The 17348-nt window shown below is 44.7% G+C and overlaps 1 protein-coding gene across 1 annotated transcript; it reads right to left on the bottom strand.

Annotated features, from left to right (window-relative positions):
* Nucleotides 1-1131: 1131 nt before the first annotated feature.
* On the bottom strand, nucleotides 1132-13215 carry LOC139312060 (zinc finger protein 271-like). Its single transcript, XM_070936584.1, has 6 exons — nucleotides 12871-13215; nucleotides 9070-9201; nucleotides 6470-6574; nucleotides 5640-5738; nucleotides 4436-4537; nucleotides 1132-3131 (listed from the first exon to the last, which is right to left on the bottom strand). The coding sequence occupies exons 2-6, from the start codon at nucleotides 9101-9103 to the stop codon at nucleotides 1750-1752; spliced, it is 1722 nt and encodes a 573-aa protein (XP_070792685.1). The 5' UTR covers nucleotides 9104-9201; nucleotides 12871-13215; the 3' UTR covers nucleotides 1132-1749.
* Nucleotides 13216-17348: the final 4133 nt, after the last annotated feature.

Raw genomic sequence — 17348 nt, 5'->3', positions numbered from 1 at the left:
AAAGTAAAAAAAAAAAAAAAAAAAGTTGGCCACGCCCATGTCACATTTCTCCCCCAAGCCATGCCCACAAAATAAGCCACGCCCACAGAACCGGTAGTAAAAAATTTTAGAACCCACCCTGTTCTCTTGGTCCATGCTCAACTTGATTCTCCAACTATGCCTTTTAGATATGGGTAGTCCTCAACTTACAACTATTCATTTAGCAACCGAAGTTACGGCACTGAGAAAAGTCCTTGCGTTTACGACCGTTGCAGTATCCTCATGGTTACATGATCAAAATTTGGAAGGTTGGCAACCGGCACACGTCATGTGACCAGCACCTACCCAGTTGGCTTCCGACAAGCAAAGTCATCGGAGAAAGCTGAATTCGCTTAACGACTATGTGCTTTGCTTAACAACTGCAGTGATTCGCTTAACAACCATGGCAAAAAAGGTCGTAAAATCAGGCACCCCTCATTTAACAATCGCTTTGCTTAGCCATGGTAATTCTGATCCTAATTGTAGTTGTAAGAAAAGCATTATCTATGTCCGTAGACCAGGGTGTCAAACTCAAGGCCCATGGGGCGAATCCGGCCTCCGGGGTGCTTAGATCTGGCCCGTGGGGCCACCCTGGAAACAGCGAAGGACTGGCCCATAGTGCCTCTGCCAGCAACAACAGAATGTTGCAGGATGCTGTCGCAGCCGAATACAGAACTTGGGAGCCCATTTTCGCTGACACAATGCTCAGGCCACCACAGGCGCCCCCGACATGAGTGTTGTCGAGTTGGCCACGCCCACCTGGCCCCCCAATGTCAAACACAACTCTGATGCGACCCTCAATGAAATTGAGTTTGACAGTCCTGCATAGATTGTTACCATATTTCCCCTTAAGTCTTAAGGAAGACTTACAGTGAGGGAGTGCAAGAGAGGAGAGGGTAAAAGAAATCTAATTACAGATGTGAAACTCCAGATACCCAAACGGCTTCTAATCTAATTTTGGAAAGCCAGAATGACTCAGTCATCCATTTAAACAGGGATAAGACATCCGTCCTTCCACTAGGGACTATTATTAAGTAACAACACTTAAATGTTTAAAAAGTACTTTTTATGGTTATTAATGCAGCCGTTTCTTTTCTAAATTTAGGTTCGTAATTCTTTATAATCCATGTTTTATTTTTCCACCATACACTCATTTTATTTTCCCACAATCCTCCAGTCTATTGACTGTTAACCGTTATCGACTGTCTTCTGCATCCCCCCTCTACATCCGCCGACAGATCTCCATGGAGGAATAATATCAGAATCGCATTCCAGCAGTAGAATCTAGCATGTTTGCACTTCACTCGACATAATGCCTTTAAACAGGGAATTTGGTGTTGACCCGTGGTCTATGCGTCAATCCCCATGTCACATGATGACGACAAAGGGCTTGGAAGGCAAGGAGAAACCTCTCTCTAAGGCTGGGATGGGCAACTATGGGAACGTTACCACCTGTGGACTTCAACTCCCAGAATTCTTGAGAGTCAGCATAAAATGGCTGCCTCAGGAATTCTGGGAGTTGAAGTCCACAGGTCCTAAAGTTGCCATAACTGTCTATCTCTGCTCTAAGGCTATCTAAAATCACAGAAATAAAAGACTCTTAGTGCACAGCTCTATGACTAGCCTACATTCATTCCAACAGCTTCCTTCAAGCAAGTGTACTGTCAAATCAGAAGACCTAGAGTTCATAATGGAATCTGGGCCTTGTCCACTACCCCGGGTTGTTTTTTTTTATTGTTTTTCCCCAGCATGGGTCCTCTCGTGTTTATTAAGAATCGTCCTGCGAATGAAGCCTTTCCCGCAGTCGGAGCATTTGAAGGGTTTCTCGCCCGTGTGGGTTCTCTCGTGCACAATGAGACTCGAGCTCTGGTTGAATCCTTTCCCGCAATCGGAGCATTTGTACGGCTTCTCCTCCGTATGGATTCGCTCGTGCCTGATAAGGCTCGATTTGTCGCTGAAACTCTTCTCGCAGGACGCGCAGCTGTACGGCTTCTCCCCGGTGTGGATCCGCTCGTGTTTAATCAGGCTGGATCTGTCGCTGAAGCTTTTCCCGCAATCGGAGCACTTGTAAGGCTTCTCCCCCGTGTGCGTCCTCTCGTGATTCGTCAGGTTGGACTTCCGGTTGAAGCTCTTCCCGCAGAATGAGCAATCGTAGGGCTTCTCCCCCGTGTGCGTCCCCTCGTGCCTAATCAAGTGTGACCGGCTGCTGAAGCTTTTCCCACAGTCCGAGCACTTGAATGGCTTCACGCCCGTATGGATCCTTTCGTGAGTCAAGAGGTGAGACCTACGCACGAAACTTTTCCCGCAGCTGGAACACTTGTAAGGTTTGTCCCCTCGGTGGGCTCGCTCATGTTTGTTAAGGCTCGACTTGTCGCTGAAAGGTCTCCGGCAGTGCGAGCAACTGTATGGTTTTTCCCCTGTGTGGATTCTCCGGTGTATGACGAGACTTGAATTCTGATTGAAACCTTTCCCGCAGTCCGGACACTTGAATGGCTTCAAACCGGTGTGTTTCATCTCGTGAATCAGAAGGTTAGATTTCTGGACAAAGCCTTTCCCGCAAGCTGTGCAGCTGTAGGGTTTCTCTCCCCGGTGGATCCTCTCATGAGCCAGGAGACTGGAGCTCTGAATAAATCTCTTCTCGCAGCCCGAGCATTTGTATAGTCTCTGTTCTCGGTGGATCCTTTCGTGCCGCACGAGGGTGGAGCTCTGGTTGAACCTTTTCCCACACTCCAAGCATTTGTAGGGTCTCTGCTCCGTGTGACTCCGCTCGTGCCTGATGAGGCTGGAGCTCTGGTTGAACCGCTTCCCACACGCCGAGCAGCTGTACGGCTTCTCCCCGGTGTGCTTCCGCTTGTGCCTGATGAGACTGGAACCGTCGCTGAAGCTGTTGCCACATTCGGAGCACCGGAATGGCTTTTCCCCCGTGTGGATTCTCTCATGGGTACGAAGGTTGGACCTCTTCATGAAGCTTTTGGTGCAGCAAGAGCACTTGTGGGGCTTCTCTGCCGTGTTCTGGTTCTCTTGTTTGACACGGTCGGGTTTGTCAGGGAAACGTCTCACAAAGCCAGAGTAAAATGGTATTTCTCTCTGCAACGTTTTGTCATGGCCACCTCCTATTGGGATAAACAAAGAAATGCTCATTTTTAATCAAGCCAGGATTAGGGTTTCAGCAGGGACATCTGCTGGGTAGGGGTGGGGAGTCAAAATGTTTGGGGGACTTGTGACAGGATTTTTGACCTCTTGATTGTCCTCAGACATCTCTTGGAAGATAACCTCTGTCTATATCTTGACTAATTCATGGAAATAAGATCATTAAGATCTACCCCAGGTGGTGCTCCAGTTTACATAGATTGTGTTAAACCACAATGTAATTTGTGTCCCAGATTGAGGTCTTTCTCCAGCTTGGCATCTCATATCCTCTAAAAGCAGAATGAATATGGAACCTGATGGATCACACACAAACACACACACACACACACACACACACACACACACACACATCTTTATGTCCTGTTATTGTACCCAGATTGAGAATCTTGGTTCAGAAGCAACATCTTGCTTAATGCATACGAGAAAGAGATTAAGTAGGAAAGCACGTATTTGACTGAGAAGGAACATTACATCCCTTATTTATTTGTTTATCCTATCTTTATTATTTTTATAAATAATTCAAAATGGCAAACATATCTAATATTCCTTCTTCCTCCTCTTTTCCCCACAATAACAATAACCCAGTGAGGTAGATTGGGCTCAGAGAGGGTAACTGCTTTCAGGCCTAAGGAGAGACTAGAACTCTTTGTTTCCTAGTGATTAATCCAAAATCACCCAAATGACTTTCATTCCTAAGGTAGGACCAGTGGTGAAATGTAAAATTTGTTACTACCAGTTTGTGGGCATGGGTTGATGGGGGAGGGGGTAATGTGACTGGGTGGGCATGGCCAACTCTTTTTTTTTTTAACTTTTAAAACCATTTTTTCTACAAACTCTTCGGCCGAAAAGGTTATTTAAAAAATGCTTTTAAAAGCCTCTGACGATCCCAGCTGAGCCGCCTGATCATCAGAGGCTTTTTTTTTTTTACTTTTAAAAGCATTTTTTTTTCAGCCGAAGAGGTTGTAGAAAAAATGCTTTTAAAAATTAAAAAAAAAAGCCTCTGATGATTGCGCGGCTCAGCTGGGCATGGTGGGGGGGCAGGGATTTTTGCTAGCGGTTCTCCGAACCACCTGCCGCTATTGCAATCGGGCAATCCGGTCTGAACCAGGAGTATTTCACCCCTGGGTAGGACTAAAATTCACTATCACCTGGTTTCTAGCCTGCAACACTAGACCAAACTGGCTCTTAGAAGGAATTTGAGGTAAGGTCAGCACAGTCCTTTCTTCCTAGTGATAAAATTTAATGGAGTAAATTAATCTCAACTTACCTGATTGGACTGTTTTGAATGTCACACTTGTTTCTGAAACCTGGGGGCAGGGAACATACGGAATCTCTTCCTGTTCCAGCTTTATTATTACATCTGGAAGCTCTGATCAGAAGAAATGAGATATGATAGAATAATTATTTTGGTAACTGGCAATGGAGGACATCTGCAATTTTCTGGGCAAATCCCAGAACTTTAGGCAATAATTCAGAACAACTGTTCCCAACATGGCAATTTCCAGGTGTATTGGGACTTCAACTCCCAGAATTCTCTTTGCTCTGATGCCGTGGAATTCTGGGAACTGCAATGCCAACAGTTCTGGAGGAAAATATTGCTTAGCACATTGTAAGCCGCCCTGAGTTTCCGGAGAAGGGCGGCATATAAATCAAATTAAAAAAACAACAACGCTGCCTTAGAGCCAATCTGTGAAGGATAGTTCTCCCCCACAAAAAATACACAGTAATTTCAGAATGGGCACATTATACCAAGCACAACATTAAGGCATATGAAGGGAAAGAAAAGTAATTTTGTCTTAAAGTATTTCAAAATACAATTGTGGTATTTCTCCAATTGTGTTATCCTCAAATCAAGATGATCCAATGACTGAATTAAAACTGAACTTGGTTTCCTCAAAGTCTAGATCGGGGGTCTGCAATCTTAACGCTCAAAGAGCCATTTGGCCCCGTTTCCCACAGAAAAGAAAACACCGGGAGCCACAAAACCCTTCCCGTGCCTGACTATTTCTTGAGCAGCCACAAAACTAGCATATGTAGTTGAATTAAATGTTCTCTTTTCTTCTGAAACTTTTCTTTTCTTGGATTTATCCATGGTTGGCCTATCGGGGGTTGAAAAGCTCAATAAATCGCATGCTGGCAGGTGTCACAAATGGGCAGTTGTGACGCATATTTTGAGTGACAGGGAGTCGCAGCAGAGGAGTGAAAGAGCCACATGCGGCTCCAGAGCCGCAGGTTGCTGACACCTGGTCTAGATCAATGCTACAGTGGTATAATGGAGCAGAATTAGAGAACTTCTAATTCTAGCTAGATTGACTAATTGATTATGTGATATCAATTTAGTGTCAACTCTTAGTAACCACATGGAAAGACTTTCTCCATAACCTGGTTATTTCAGTGGTGCACCAATTAAGGAACTCCTGGGGTGGGGAATCTAGATTAATTGCAATAATTCACTCAATAGTTAATCTTACCAGAACCATAATCTATTGGAATTTCTTTTTCTTGTGAAATAGGCTCCGGAATCCATGGATCTCCCCCATGGATCACTTCAGACTTGGGAACTGGAAACCCTACACAGAAAGAAAACAAACAAAATGAGAATTATTTGTATCTCAAGGTTGAACTGTGAGGTTCTCAATGCGCCGTGTGCTTCATTGTTTTCTTACAGATGTTTCATTACCCAACTAGGTAACATCATCAGTGCTGAAAGGGAGTTTTTTTTTTTTTTTTTTAATTTGATTTATATGCCGCCCTTCTCCGGAGACTCAGGGCGGCTTACAATGCGTTAAGCAATAGCCTTCATACTTTTGTATATTTTTACAAAGTCAGCTTATTGCCCCCACAAATTGGGTCCTCAATTTACCTCCCTTAGAAAGGATGGAAGGCTGAGTCAACCTGGCAAGATTCGAACTTACTAATTGCAGACAGCTGGAGTTAAATTACAATGCATTAGTCTGCTGAGCTATCCAGGCTCCAGGGTTTGCTTTCTCTTGATATGTAAGTAGTTTGGCCTGCAAGTGTTGGTGGGGGTGTTCTTGGCTCAATGAAACTTATATTTATCATTCTAGAAGTAAAGTTGCTAATATTACATACTTGTCCCAAATATTGAAACTGGAATATGGTAGATTGCCAGGACTAAGGTAATAAATATAAAATGTGCACAGCCTAGCTCTTGGTTCAGCTCTGGAATCGTTATGCTCCACTACACTTCATTTAAGGAATTTAGTTCCTTAATCTGTCTAGCTCCATCCTGTGGACCTTAAAAAGCACTGGGCACAAATCTAGGTTACTCCTTCTGTACCTGAATGATCAATTGAGAAACTCCGACTTCCTTCTGCCACCTGGTTGTTTGGAAGCCATGAGACGTCTTCTTTGTCTTCTAACTTTATTGTCACGTTAGGGAATTCTAATTAAGAGAGAGGAAAAATATTGAAAAAGAAGACATTGCTGACTATTATGGTTTTTTTTGGGGGGGGGGATACAGTGTATGATATTGCTCACTTCTACCATTTACAAATAACATCCTAACAGCCTTTGAGGCCAATAAAAGAGCTGCAGATATCTCCATCTGAGAGACAAGAAGAACAGCTGCAGACTAGATAATGGTTGGATAAGAAGCAACTTAGCTTGTAGAAGCAATGGAAGCATAATGTCATGCCCCCGGTGGAGCTTGAATCTGCGGAGGAAGCCGATGGAGATTGAGGGGGCGGCTCCGTTGGCTTCGGAGGAATATGGGGAGGAGCAGCCAAGTCAAGCCAGAGCCTTTCAAGATTGGGATGGCTTGTAGGCAGAGAGGAACGGGGCCAGGATGACCAAGAGAGACTAAGCAGTGAACATGAGAGACAGAGCTCAGGTGACAAGCAAGGACTACCCCCTCCTGATCCTCGAGCAAGGAGAGTGGAAAGAAGGCGGGAACAGCGCAGGCTGACCACTACTACTACTTGGGAGGAGAGCGCCTTGCCCCTCTACACAACGCACACCTGGGGACTGAGACTTAAGGAAACACTGTGGGGAGGGGCATTTGTCGGGAACAAACACTGAATTCATGGAGTGTTGAGTGCCGTTGCCGACATTTGAAGTTTCCTGGATTTCTTGCTTTCTTTATGGCTTCCTGGATTAATTGCCTTGTTCCTTTGCTTCCTGGACTCATTGACTTGCCCTGCTGGATTTCTTGCTTTGCAGCCATTGTGCTCACAGCGTTGTGCTGGACTACTTGCAGCCAGAGGCTGCTGGAGGTGTGTGTGTCATCACTTTGCTCTGGGACTTGCCAGAAACGTGGGAGCGTTTGGGAAAATTTGGAGCAATAAAAGGGGCGGTATGAAGTGTCAGCTGACTGTGTTGCCTCTGTGCCGTGCCAAAGGTCATCACACATAGCTAACATATTTTCAGACTTCATCACACATAGCTAAGGTATTTTCAGACTTTTGTCAACCTTGTGAAGTATGGATAGTCCTCGACTTACGACCACAATTGAGCCCAAAGTTTCTGTGGCTAATTTAGACAGTTGTCAAGTGAGTTTAGCCCCACTGACTCTTCCCAGTCACTGCAATTGTTAAGTTAGCAACATGGCTGTTCAAGGGAATTTGGCTTCCCTATTGAGTTTGCTTGCACTTGGTTAATTAGAATAGAATAGAATAACAGAGTTGGAAGGGACCTTGGAGGTCTTCTAGTCCAACCCCCTGCTTAGGCAGGAAACCCTATAGCACAGTGCAGGGGCGGGTTCTAAATTTTTTTACTACCGGTTCTGTGGGTGTGGCTTATTTTGTGGGCATGGCTTGATGGTCATGTGACAATTCTTTAGGATTTAGCAGAGGTACTGGTCTACCAGGCTTTTAACTGCTTGCAAAGCTGTACCAATCTACCCATTTATTTTTGCAGGCACTGATCTACTCATGTATTTTTGCAGGCACTGGTCTACCTATTTATTTTTGCAGGCACTGATCTACTCATGTATTTTTGCAGGCACCGGTCTACTCATCTGTTTTCATTTACCACTGATCAGCTGTAGGGCGGCCCTTTGAAGCCCCGGGGCAAGAGTTTAAACAGTTTTTTTCCCTCTAGCCATCAGCTGGGACTCAGGAGGCAGCAATAGATTGGGTGTGGGGCCAAATAAAAGGTAAGAATAATGCGGGGGGTGGGGGAGAACTGGTTCAGTGACGTCATATCGTCACCGCTACTGGCTCGGCGGAACCGGGCGGAACCCACCACTGGCACAGTGGTGGAGAACCTTTTACTCATCAAGTGCTGAACAGGTACATGCTTCACATGCGAGCGTGCTATCCGTGCACGGCTTTCACACGCACACCCTGTGCGCAATGGCACCCTTTGCGCATGGTTATCATGTGCACAATGCACACGCACGAACACCATCTACATGCCTGCGCTGTAATCTTGTGCGTGTGCACAAACATGCTTGCATGCGCAGGAGAGCTCCGAAGACCAGCTGGGTCCCCTGAATTGCGCGCATGAGCACCAAACACCAGCTGGGGCGCATGTGCATGTGCAGCTGCAGGTTGAGTTTGGCGAAAACTCGCGTGTCCGGAAAGATGGCTTTGCGTGCCACCTTGGGCACGCATGCCATAGGTTCACCATCATGGCTGTAGCATTTCAGACAAATGGTTATCCGATCTTTTCTTTAAAACTTCCAGTGTTGGAGCATTTACAATTTCTGGAGGCAACGTCTTCTACTGCTTAATTGTTCCGTCAGGAAATTTCTCCTTAGGTTGCTTCTCTCCTTGATTAGAATTAGTTAATTTTACTTCAAGAGCATTTAATTCGTCTTCAGGTCAAAACAAAAACAGAAATGTGATTTCAGGAAGGGATGTCCCTTGATCAGCATGGGCCCACAAAACAACATTAACAATACCCTTCAAATCCGTAAAAGAAGAATGAAATCCTTACCCAATGAAGACATTTTCCTGGAATTCTCTTGCATATCTGCCCAGGATCAGTTTCATGGATTTGGGCTCAAAAGTCTGTGGTTCCTCCTTCACAAGATGCACAGGGCCGCATCTTCAGAATTTGCCTGATGTCCTTAAAACAAAAATAGCACTTGTTTTTAGCATAAAGATTTTTCAGAATTTGCAAAAGACTTTCTATTATGAATCCCACCCCATGGCAATCCATGACCAGTAGGTGCCATTCCAGGGATTGAGATGTCTAAAGACTGAATCCAGGCATGTGAGTCAGTTCAGAACATCTACTAACCTGCCAAAAATCATGCAGTGATAATTACAGATGATTATAGAGGAAAAGCTTATGAAAACCCAGAGCGGCCTTCTTTAACCTGGATATCCTGAGACGCATGGACCACATTTCCCAGAATTCCTTGCACATTGTGGCCCTTACTGACCATAGTAGAAGTTGAAGTCAGCTATCTGGAAACTTAGTGCCCACAATGGGGATGTCAGCGTCTCAGCGCTGACATAGAAAAGGGAGACAAGCCCTGAACTTTTGCCTGCTAAATCCCTTTGAAGCTTGGTCTCTGTGGAAATGAAGAGGGGGGACCATTCCTGTGAAATGACGAGACAAGAAGTCAGGAGAGTGACTTGGAAGATAGCCAATGAGAAGCAAGAATTGGGGATCGGAAAGGGAGGGATTGGGGGGCAAAAGGTCAGTCTTGTCCGCACGAGTCATGATCCGGTTGCTGTACTTGAATAAAGAGAAGATTTCCTTAAAGATTGGCAGTTTGGAAATTCATTTATTTTGAGATAGCATCGAAGTCTGACAGGGGAAATCTACTCCAGTTTTGGATTCAAATTTCTATCAATGATGTTTTCAGTTACTTAGGTAGGTGCCATCAAAATGGGCGTGGCCATTGTTGATTGCAGGGACCAATGGCTGCCCTCTCCACCTGTCTCCAGTAATAATTCATAATCTATAGCAATAAACTGTGTAATCATATATAAAAGTGTGTTTTTCTTCCAAATTCCGGGAACACTTCTTCAGCTCCATGCAAACTTCGTGTGCCCGAGCTTCTAACACTCTCTAATACACTCACGCTGATGTTACCCAGTTGGGTAATGAAACATCTTCAAGCAAGAATAGAATAGAATAGAATTCTTTATTGGCCAAGTGTGATTGGACACACAAGGAATTTGTCTTGGTGCATATGCTCTCAGTGTACATAAAAGAAAAGATACATTCATCAAGAATCATAAAGTGCAACACTGAATGATAGTCATAAGGAACAAATAAGCAATCAAATCGTATTAGGAAACAGTCAATATAAATCGTAAGGATACCAGCAATGTTCAGAGCACACCAAGGATGCTATGAACTCTGTAGAAAACTGGCATCCTTTTTAAGTTTAATATGCCTGTTATATTTTTTTCCAGACAGAAATGAGCAAGGAGAGCATCAGAATGAAAAGATGAGTTGTATCCATTCGAAGAAGAAGAAGAAGAAGAGGAGGAGGGGGGGAGGAGGGGGGGGAGGAAGAGGAGGGGGAAGGGTTCATAACATGAAAAACTATTGGGGCAGCAGGTTAGTTCTGCACTAGAAGCAAATTTATGTGTTTTGGCTTGAGCAATGAATCCAGCCTTTTTTAAATAAGCCATGCTTCATAGCCTAACCTAATGCATGACTGATTTTTTTTTAAAAAATCAAGATTTAAAAATCATGGTTGCACAAAATGTTCTGACTAAGTGAGGGACAAAAAGGACAAGTATAAAAAAATGGATAGAGCAGCTTGTAACTAAAGCAGAATAATCAGCAAATAGCCCAAATCTGCAAGGACAGAGAAAGTTAAGGCTCAGAATGAGATAAGAATTGCAACAAATACCAACAATAACTAAAAAATGAGTTTCTTTTGAAATGTAAGGAACAAAAGGAAAGTTAAGGGAACAGTTGGTCCTCTAATGACCTTTAAATATTGCTTTTTTCACATCCAGCTATTTGATCTTTTTCTAAACTGGAATGATCAAGAGATCTTGCGCTAACCAAGCAGCGCTCTATCAGCTTCTAGTTCTCTCAACTTTGAAGACACTAGATTACAGTATTCCCAACCTATATTCCCAAGAACCCCTGATCATCCACGTGGATACTGGAGGGAAGTTTCCACTAGGGATTGCCTATAAAAATAATTACTAGAAAATGGCACCAAATTCAAGAATCATTACATTTCACATGATTCTGACTTGCCTCACCCTGAATCTTGGATGGCTTCAGGCAATAACACTAACTAATGGCGAGAGCTGTTACCTTCATGAAATCTCAGCCTTTTTAAATTGGAAAAAGAAGAATTTACAGTCATTTTTGTTGAGCTTTGGGTTTCTGTTGAACCATTCAGGACAGTAATACTGTATGTATGATGGTATTTGTACTGAATCTACCTCACAACTGATCCTTGACACATGAACACCCCCCCCCCCCCCCCGGTCTTATGAATGATTTTTTGTACTATCCAAATGGCTTAAGACAGCACTGACACACTCAGCTCAAAACTGCACATCCCGGCCAAATGCACGCAACGCTAGGCAGCATCACATGAGAACCCAAACAGAGATGTAAAATCTGGGGAACGCTTCCTGCCATCCCGAACAAGCAAATAAAGTATAGGGTTAGTAGAGGCTGTAGCATTGCTTATTTGTACCCGATGACTATCATTAAGTGTTGTACCTTATGATTCTTGGTGAATGTATCTTGTCCTTTTAGGTACACTGAGAGTTTATGCACCAAAGACAAATTCCTTGTGTGTCCAATCACACTTGGCCAATAAAGTGTTCTGTTCTGTTCTGTGTTCCTGTTCCGTTCTGTTCTATTCTATTTATGGGGAGGGGAGGTGGATGGGGGTGCTAGCTTTAGAAACAGGTGTATGTGTGTGTGTGTGTGTCCGTCCTATAGACAAGCAAATAGAATCCAGCTGCCATCCTGGACAAGCAAATAAAATACAGGGTTAGCAGAGGCTGTAGCATCGCTTATTTGTACCCTATGACTATCATTAAGTGTTGTACCTTATGATTCTTGGTGAATGTATCTTGTCCTTTTATTTTACAGTGAGAGCTTATGCACCAAAGACAAATTCCTTGTGTGTCCGATCACACTTGGCCAAGGAAGAGTTCTGTTCTGTTCTGTTGTATTCTATTCTAGCAATAGGGAGGGGAGGTGGATGGGGTTGCTGGCTTTAGAAACAGGTGAGGGGTGTGTGTGTGTGTGTGTGTGTGTATGTGTGTGTCTCTGTCCCATAGACAAGCAAATATAGCCCGCCGGCCATCCCGGACAAGCAAATAAAATACAGGGTTAGCAGAGGCTGTAGCATTGCTTATTTGTACCCTACGACTATCATTAAGTGTTGTACCTTATGATTCTTGGTGAACGTATCTTGTCCTTTTAGGTACACTGAGAGTTTATGCACCAAAGACAGATTCCTTGTGTGTCCAATCACACTTGGCCAATAAAGTGTTCTGTTCTGTTCTGTGTTCCTGTTCTGTTCTGTTCTATGCTATTCATGGGGAGGGGAGGTGGATGGGGGTGCTGGCTTTAGAAACAGGTGTAGGGGTGTGTGTGTGTGTGCACCAAAGACAGCCTCCTTGTGTGTCCGATCACACTTGTCCAATAAAGTGTTCTGTTCTGTTTTGTTTTGTTTTGTTCTGTTCTATTCTATTAATGGGGAGGGGAGGTGGATAGGGGTCCTGGCTTCACAAACAGGTGTAGAGAGGTGTGTGTGTGTGTGCATGTTTTTTGTGTGTGTGTTATTCTCACCCGTTTAGCCACCGGATGGCTGCTCGCTCGGAAGATCCGCTGCTGCTGCTGCTGCAATTTCTCTTCTCCCGCCTTCCTTCCCACGGAGCTTGCAGGCTCAAAGCCTCGGGAAGCTCGTCGTCTTCTCCGTGCAAAATACGCGTCTCACCCCCGTCCAGCTCAGCGTCGGGCAGCCAGGCGCGAAGACCCCGAGGAGCCTCGTCGCTTCCCTTCCCACCGCCACCCTCCGTCTGCATGAAGGTTGCAGTTGCCTCGCCGCGAAGATCAGCCGGGAGGAAGCCCGCCAGCCCCCCATCCCAGAGTCTCCGAGGGCTGCTTCGGGGGAGGGGAGTGGAGGTGGGGGGAAGAGACTGGCAAGAGCACCTTAAAAAGGAAAAGATCCGGGTCAGGCTCCGGATGAAAGGAAGGGCAGGGAAAGGGAGGGAGGAGGAATTGGGGGGGGAACTACGGGGCGCGTCCTTCGGACTCTGCCGGCTGCTTTTGCGGACGGGTTTTCCGCTTCCCGTCACGTGACTGACGCCGAGCCAAAGGCCTGGAAAGGTGGAGAGGGCGGGGCGGGGCGCCCGGCGAGTTCGATCCATCGAGGAAAGCAGTGACAGGCTCCGCCCACCGCCAGCTCATCTGTCTAGCTCTAGGACTCTAGGTAGCCCGACTGAGGAAAGGCGGAGGGTGCGGAGTTCTTTAAGGCGGGCGGGCGGGCGCCAGAAACAAGATTCTTCTGCAAACCTAAACAGAGCGATGCAATGAAGGCTTCCTCCGATGGGGCAATGCCTGGTTTGGCTCAATTCAACTCATAATACCCGATTTTTTATTTTTTTATTTGATTTATATGCCACCCTTCTCTGGAGACTCAGGGCGGCTTACAGTGCGTTAAGCAATAGCCTTCATACTTTTGTATATTTTTACAAAGTCAGCTTATTGCCCCCACAAATTGGGTCCTCATTTTACCTACCTTAGAAAGGATGGAAGGATGAGTCAACCCCTTTTTTTTTTTTGGTCCACTTTTGTTAAAAAAACAGCAACCACTTTTATCTGGTCAATGTATCATACAGACAGTCCTCGACTTGCGACCTCAATGGAGCCCAAAATTAATGTTGCCCAGTGAGTAATTTGTTAAATGGAGCTTTGCTCCATTTTACAACCTTTCCTGACACAGTTGTTAAGTGAATCACTGCGGTTGTTAAGTTAGTAACCCGGTTGTTAAGTGAATCTGTTTTTTTCCCATTGACTTTGCTCGTCAACAAAAAGGGGGATCATACGACCCCGAAACACTGCAACCGTCGTAAAATATGAGTCAGTTGCCCAAACTATCTGAATTTTGATCACGATGCTGCAACGGTGGTGTGTAAAACAATCACGTCAATTTTCAGTTGTAACTTTGAACGGTCACTAAATGAACTGTCGTAAGTCGAGGACTACCTGTATCCAATTTTGTCCAGTTCAGTTTAGAATACTTGATTTATGTAATGCCATTTCTATCCGAATATAGCTCTTTTTAACGTTTTTATTTTACTGCGTCTTAATTTAGGTAAAATATTAATGTACATTGCAAGTCCATGTATGTTATGCCATACACTAAGTAAATAAATAATTTTCAGGCTTGAAGTACAGAAAAAAACCCCTACCCTGCTAATGAATATGCAAATGCAATGCAGCTGTGTTCCCAAATTGAAGGACTTGGTGGCGCAGCAGACTAAAGTGCTGTTAAGTAACACCAGCTGCCTGCAATTACTGCAAGTTCAAATCTCACTAGGCTCAAGGTTGACTCAGCCTTCCATCCTTTCGAGGTAGGTAAAATGAGGACCCGGATTATGGGGGCAATAAGCTGACTTTGTATAAAAAAGAACACCACTTGGGGGGGGGGGGCGAAAGCCCTACTAAGCAGGTATATACAAAAGTATGAAGGCTATTGCTTAACGCATTGTAAGCCGCCCTGAGTCTCCGGAGAAGGGCGGCATATAAATCAAACCAATCATACATACATACATACATACATACATACATACATACATACATACATAAGCAAGCAAGCAAGCATGACTTGGGAGTTATTCAGTCTGGGCTATTTTCCGGTAAGTTTATTCCACTTTTCCTTACTGGCTGTTAATGATGGAAACTAAAGTCCAGCCTCTGGAGAACACTTCCATGGAGTCAAAAAACCTCCAAGGAATTTCTAGCACATAGAAAACTGCTGGGAACGGACGTTTTCAGCAATTTTCCAATCCAAAATGTTGGAAGGAGAAATGATTTAAAATTGCACTGAAAGAATCACAATTCCTTGGGAAAGGAATCTCATTCTTCTCCAACAGGAAACGTATAAAGGAACGTAACAGGAGAATAGCAGTGACATCTACCAATGTACTCAAACGAATGGACTGTTTAATGCCTTCATTTAAAAAAAAAATGGGGTTTGGAACAGAAGCAGTTCAAATGGTCAACACTTTTCAACATCCCCTGTGGCATTGCACACAGGAAGAGGCATGATTAATAGACGCTGGAGGTTGGGCCAGAAAAAAAGAGGATTTTTTTTAAAAGAAAGAAACAATCCTTGTAGGCTAACTCTTTTGAAAATGCTAAGTCTTCCCAAGACTGGTTAGGAAGCTTCTAGCAACCTCTAAAGAAGATGCTATCGGATAGAGTATTTGCACATGAAGAGTGAATAATACTGATCTCTAGAATGACACCGATTGCAATTACAGGTAGTCCTCAAACTTACAACAGTTCATTTAGTGACCATTCAAAGTTACTACAGCACTGAAAAAAGTGACTTACAACTGCTTTTCAGTTACAATCTTTGAAGCATCCCCATGATCCTGTGATCAAAATCCAGATCAGAGGTGGGTTTCAGCAGGTTCTGACCAGTTCTGGAGAACCGGTAGTGGACATTTTGAGTAGTTCGGAGAACTGGTAGTAAAAATTCTGACTGGCTCCACCCCCATCTATTCTCTGCCTCCCGAGTCCCAGCTGATCGGGAGGAAATGGGGATTTTGCAGTATCCTTCCCTTGGATTGGGGTGGGAATGGAGATTTTACACTATCCTTCCCCTGCCACACCCAAGCCATGCCCACCAAGCCACACCACGCTCACTAAGCCACACCCACAGAACCGGTAGTAAAAAAAATTGAAACCCACCACTGATCCAGATGTTTGGCAACTTGTTCATATTTATGACGGTTGCAGTGTCCCGGGAGTCAGATTCGCTTAACGACCATGGTACTAACAACTGCAGGGATTCACTTAACGGTGGCAAGAGAGGTTGTAAAAGGGGGCAACACTCATTTAACAATTTAACTTTTCACTTAACAACAGAAATTTGGGGCTCAATTGTGGTCGTAAATCGAGGATGATTTATATACTGAAGCAGTATATAAAACTGCATTTGTCGAAGCAGGAAATATGTTTTTTTTTTCACTTTGCTTCAACAGCATACAGGTATTCCTTGACTTTATCATCATAATGGAACCTGCCCATTATAGACGTAAGTTGTGACGGTTGTAAACTGGGGCAACACGTGACCGACCCCATTTTACTACTGTTATGGTGGTTGTTAAGTGAATCACTATGGTCGGTAAACAAATGCTATGGTAGTTAAACAAGCCCATTGTTCACTAGGAGGCATCTTTGCCAAACAACAACTATTTTCATAAAAAAAAATATATCACAAATTGATGTCATGTGACTGCCAGATGTTGCAAATGGCTGCAAATGAATTCCGGTTGTCGAGGGCCAGAAATGCGGTCACGTGGGTCCAGCTATCAAAACTTTGGAACCAGGTTGTTAAGTGGTTAAGACAGCCACTTGTCTAAAATAGCAATAGCACTTAAGACTTATATACTGCTTCATAGTGCTTTCCAGCCTTCTCTAAGGGGTTTACAGCCTATTGTTCCCCTAGTAATCCAGGTCCTCATATTACCGACCTCAGAAGGATAGAAGGCTGTGTCAACCTTGAGCTGGTCAGGATTGAACTCCTGGCAGTGGGCAGAGTTAGGGTACAATGCTGCATTCTAACCACTGTGCTACCATGGTTCATTTAAATCAAGGGTGTCAAACTGGATTTCTTCGAGGGCCGGATCAGCATTGTAGTTCTCTGTGGGCTGGCAGGGGGTGCGCGCGCTACCCCCTCCGCACAGTTTTTGGCTTGAACGGCCTCCTACAACACTTTACCGGCCAAAATTGGCCGTGCGGCCCACGCAGCCCATTTTCAGCCTCCCTGGCCTCCTGCAGCACTCTGCCAGCCAAAAATGGGCCACGTGGAGGCCTCCCGAGGTCCCCATGTGGCCCGTTTTTGGCCTCCCGCAGCACTCTGCCGGCCAAAAATGGGCCACACAGGCCGTTTGGCTGGCATAGTGCTGCTGGAGGCCGCAGAGGCCAAAAACAGGTCAAACAGGAGCTGCAAGCAGCAGAGGCACCTCAGGTCAGTCCTTTGATATTAAATCCTTGGGCCGGATTTAAGCACCTTGAGCCTTGAGTTTGATACC

This window comes from Pituophis catenifer, unplaced genomic scaffold (genome assembly GCF_029215685.1).
Source record: "Pituophis catenifer annectens isolate HBS135680 unplaced genomic scaffold, rPitCat1.0.hap2 SCAF_2, whole genome shotgun sequence".
Lineage (NCBI taxonomy): Eukaryota > Metazoa > Chordata > Lepidosauria > Squamata > Colubridae > Pituophis > Pituophis catenifer.
This window is presented reverse-complemented; position numbering and strand designations above follow the sequence as displayed.

Coding starts and splice junctions, on each gene's coding strand:
- LOC139312060 (XM_070936584.1), bottom strand. CDS start 9,103: ATGCAAGAGAATTCCAGGAAAATGTCTTCATTGG. Junction 5,739..6,469: donor TTTCTCAATTGATCATTCAG/GTACAGAAGGAG, acceptor CTTTCTGTGTAG/GGTTTCCAGTTCCCAAGTCT. Junction 3,132..4,435: donor ATTCAAAACAGTCCAATCAG/GTAAGTTGAGAT, acceptor TTATCCCAATAG/GAGGTGGCCATGACAAAACG.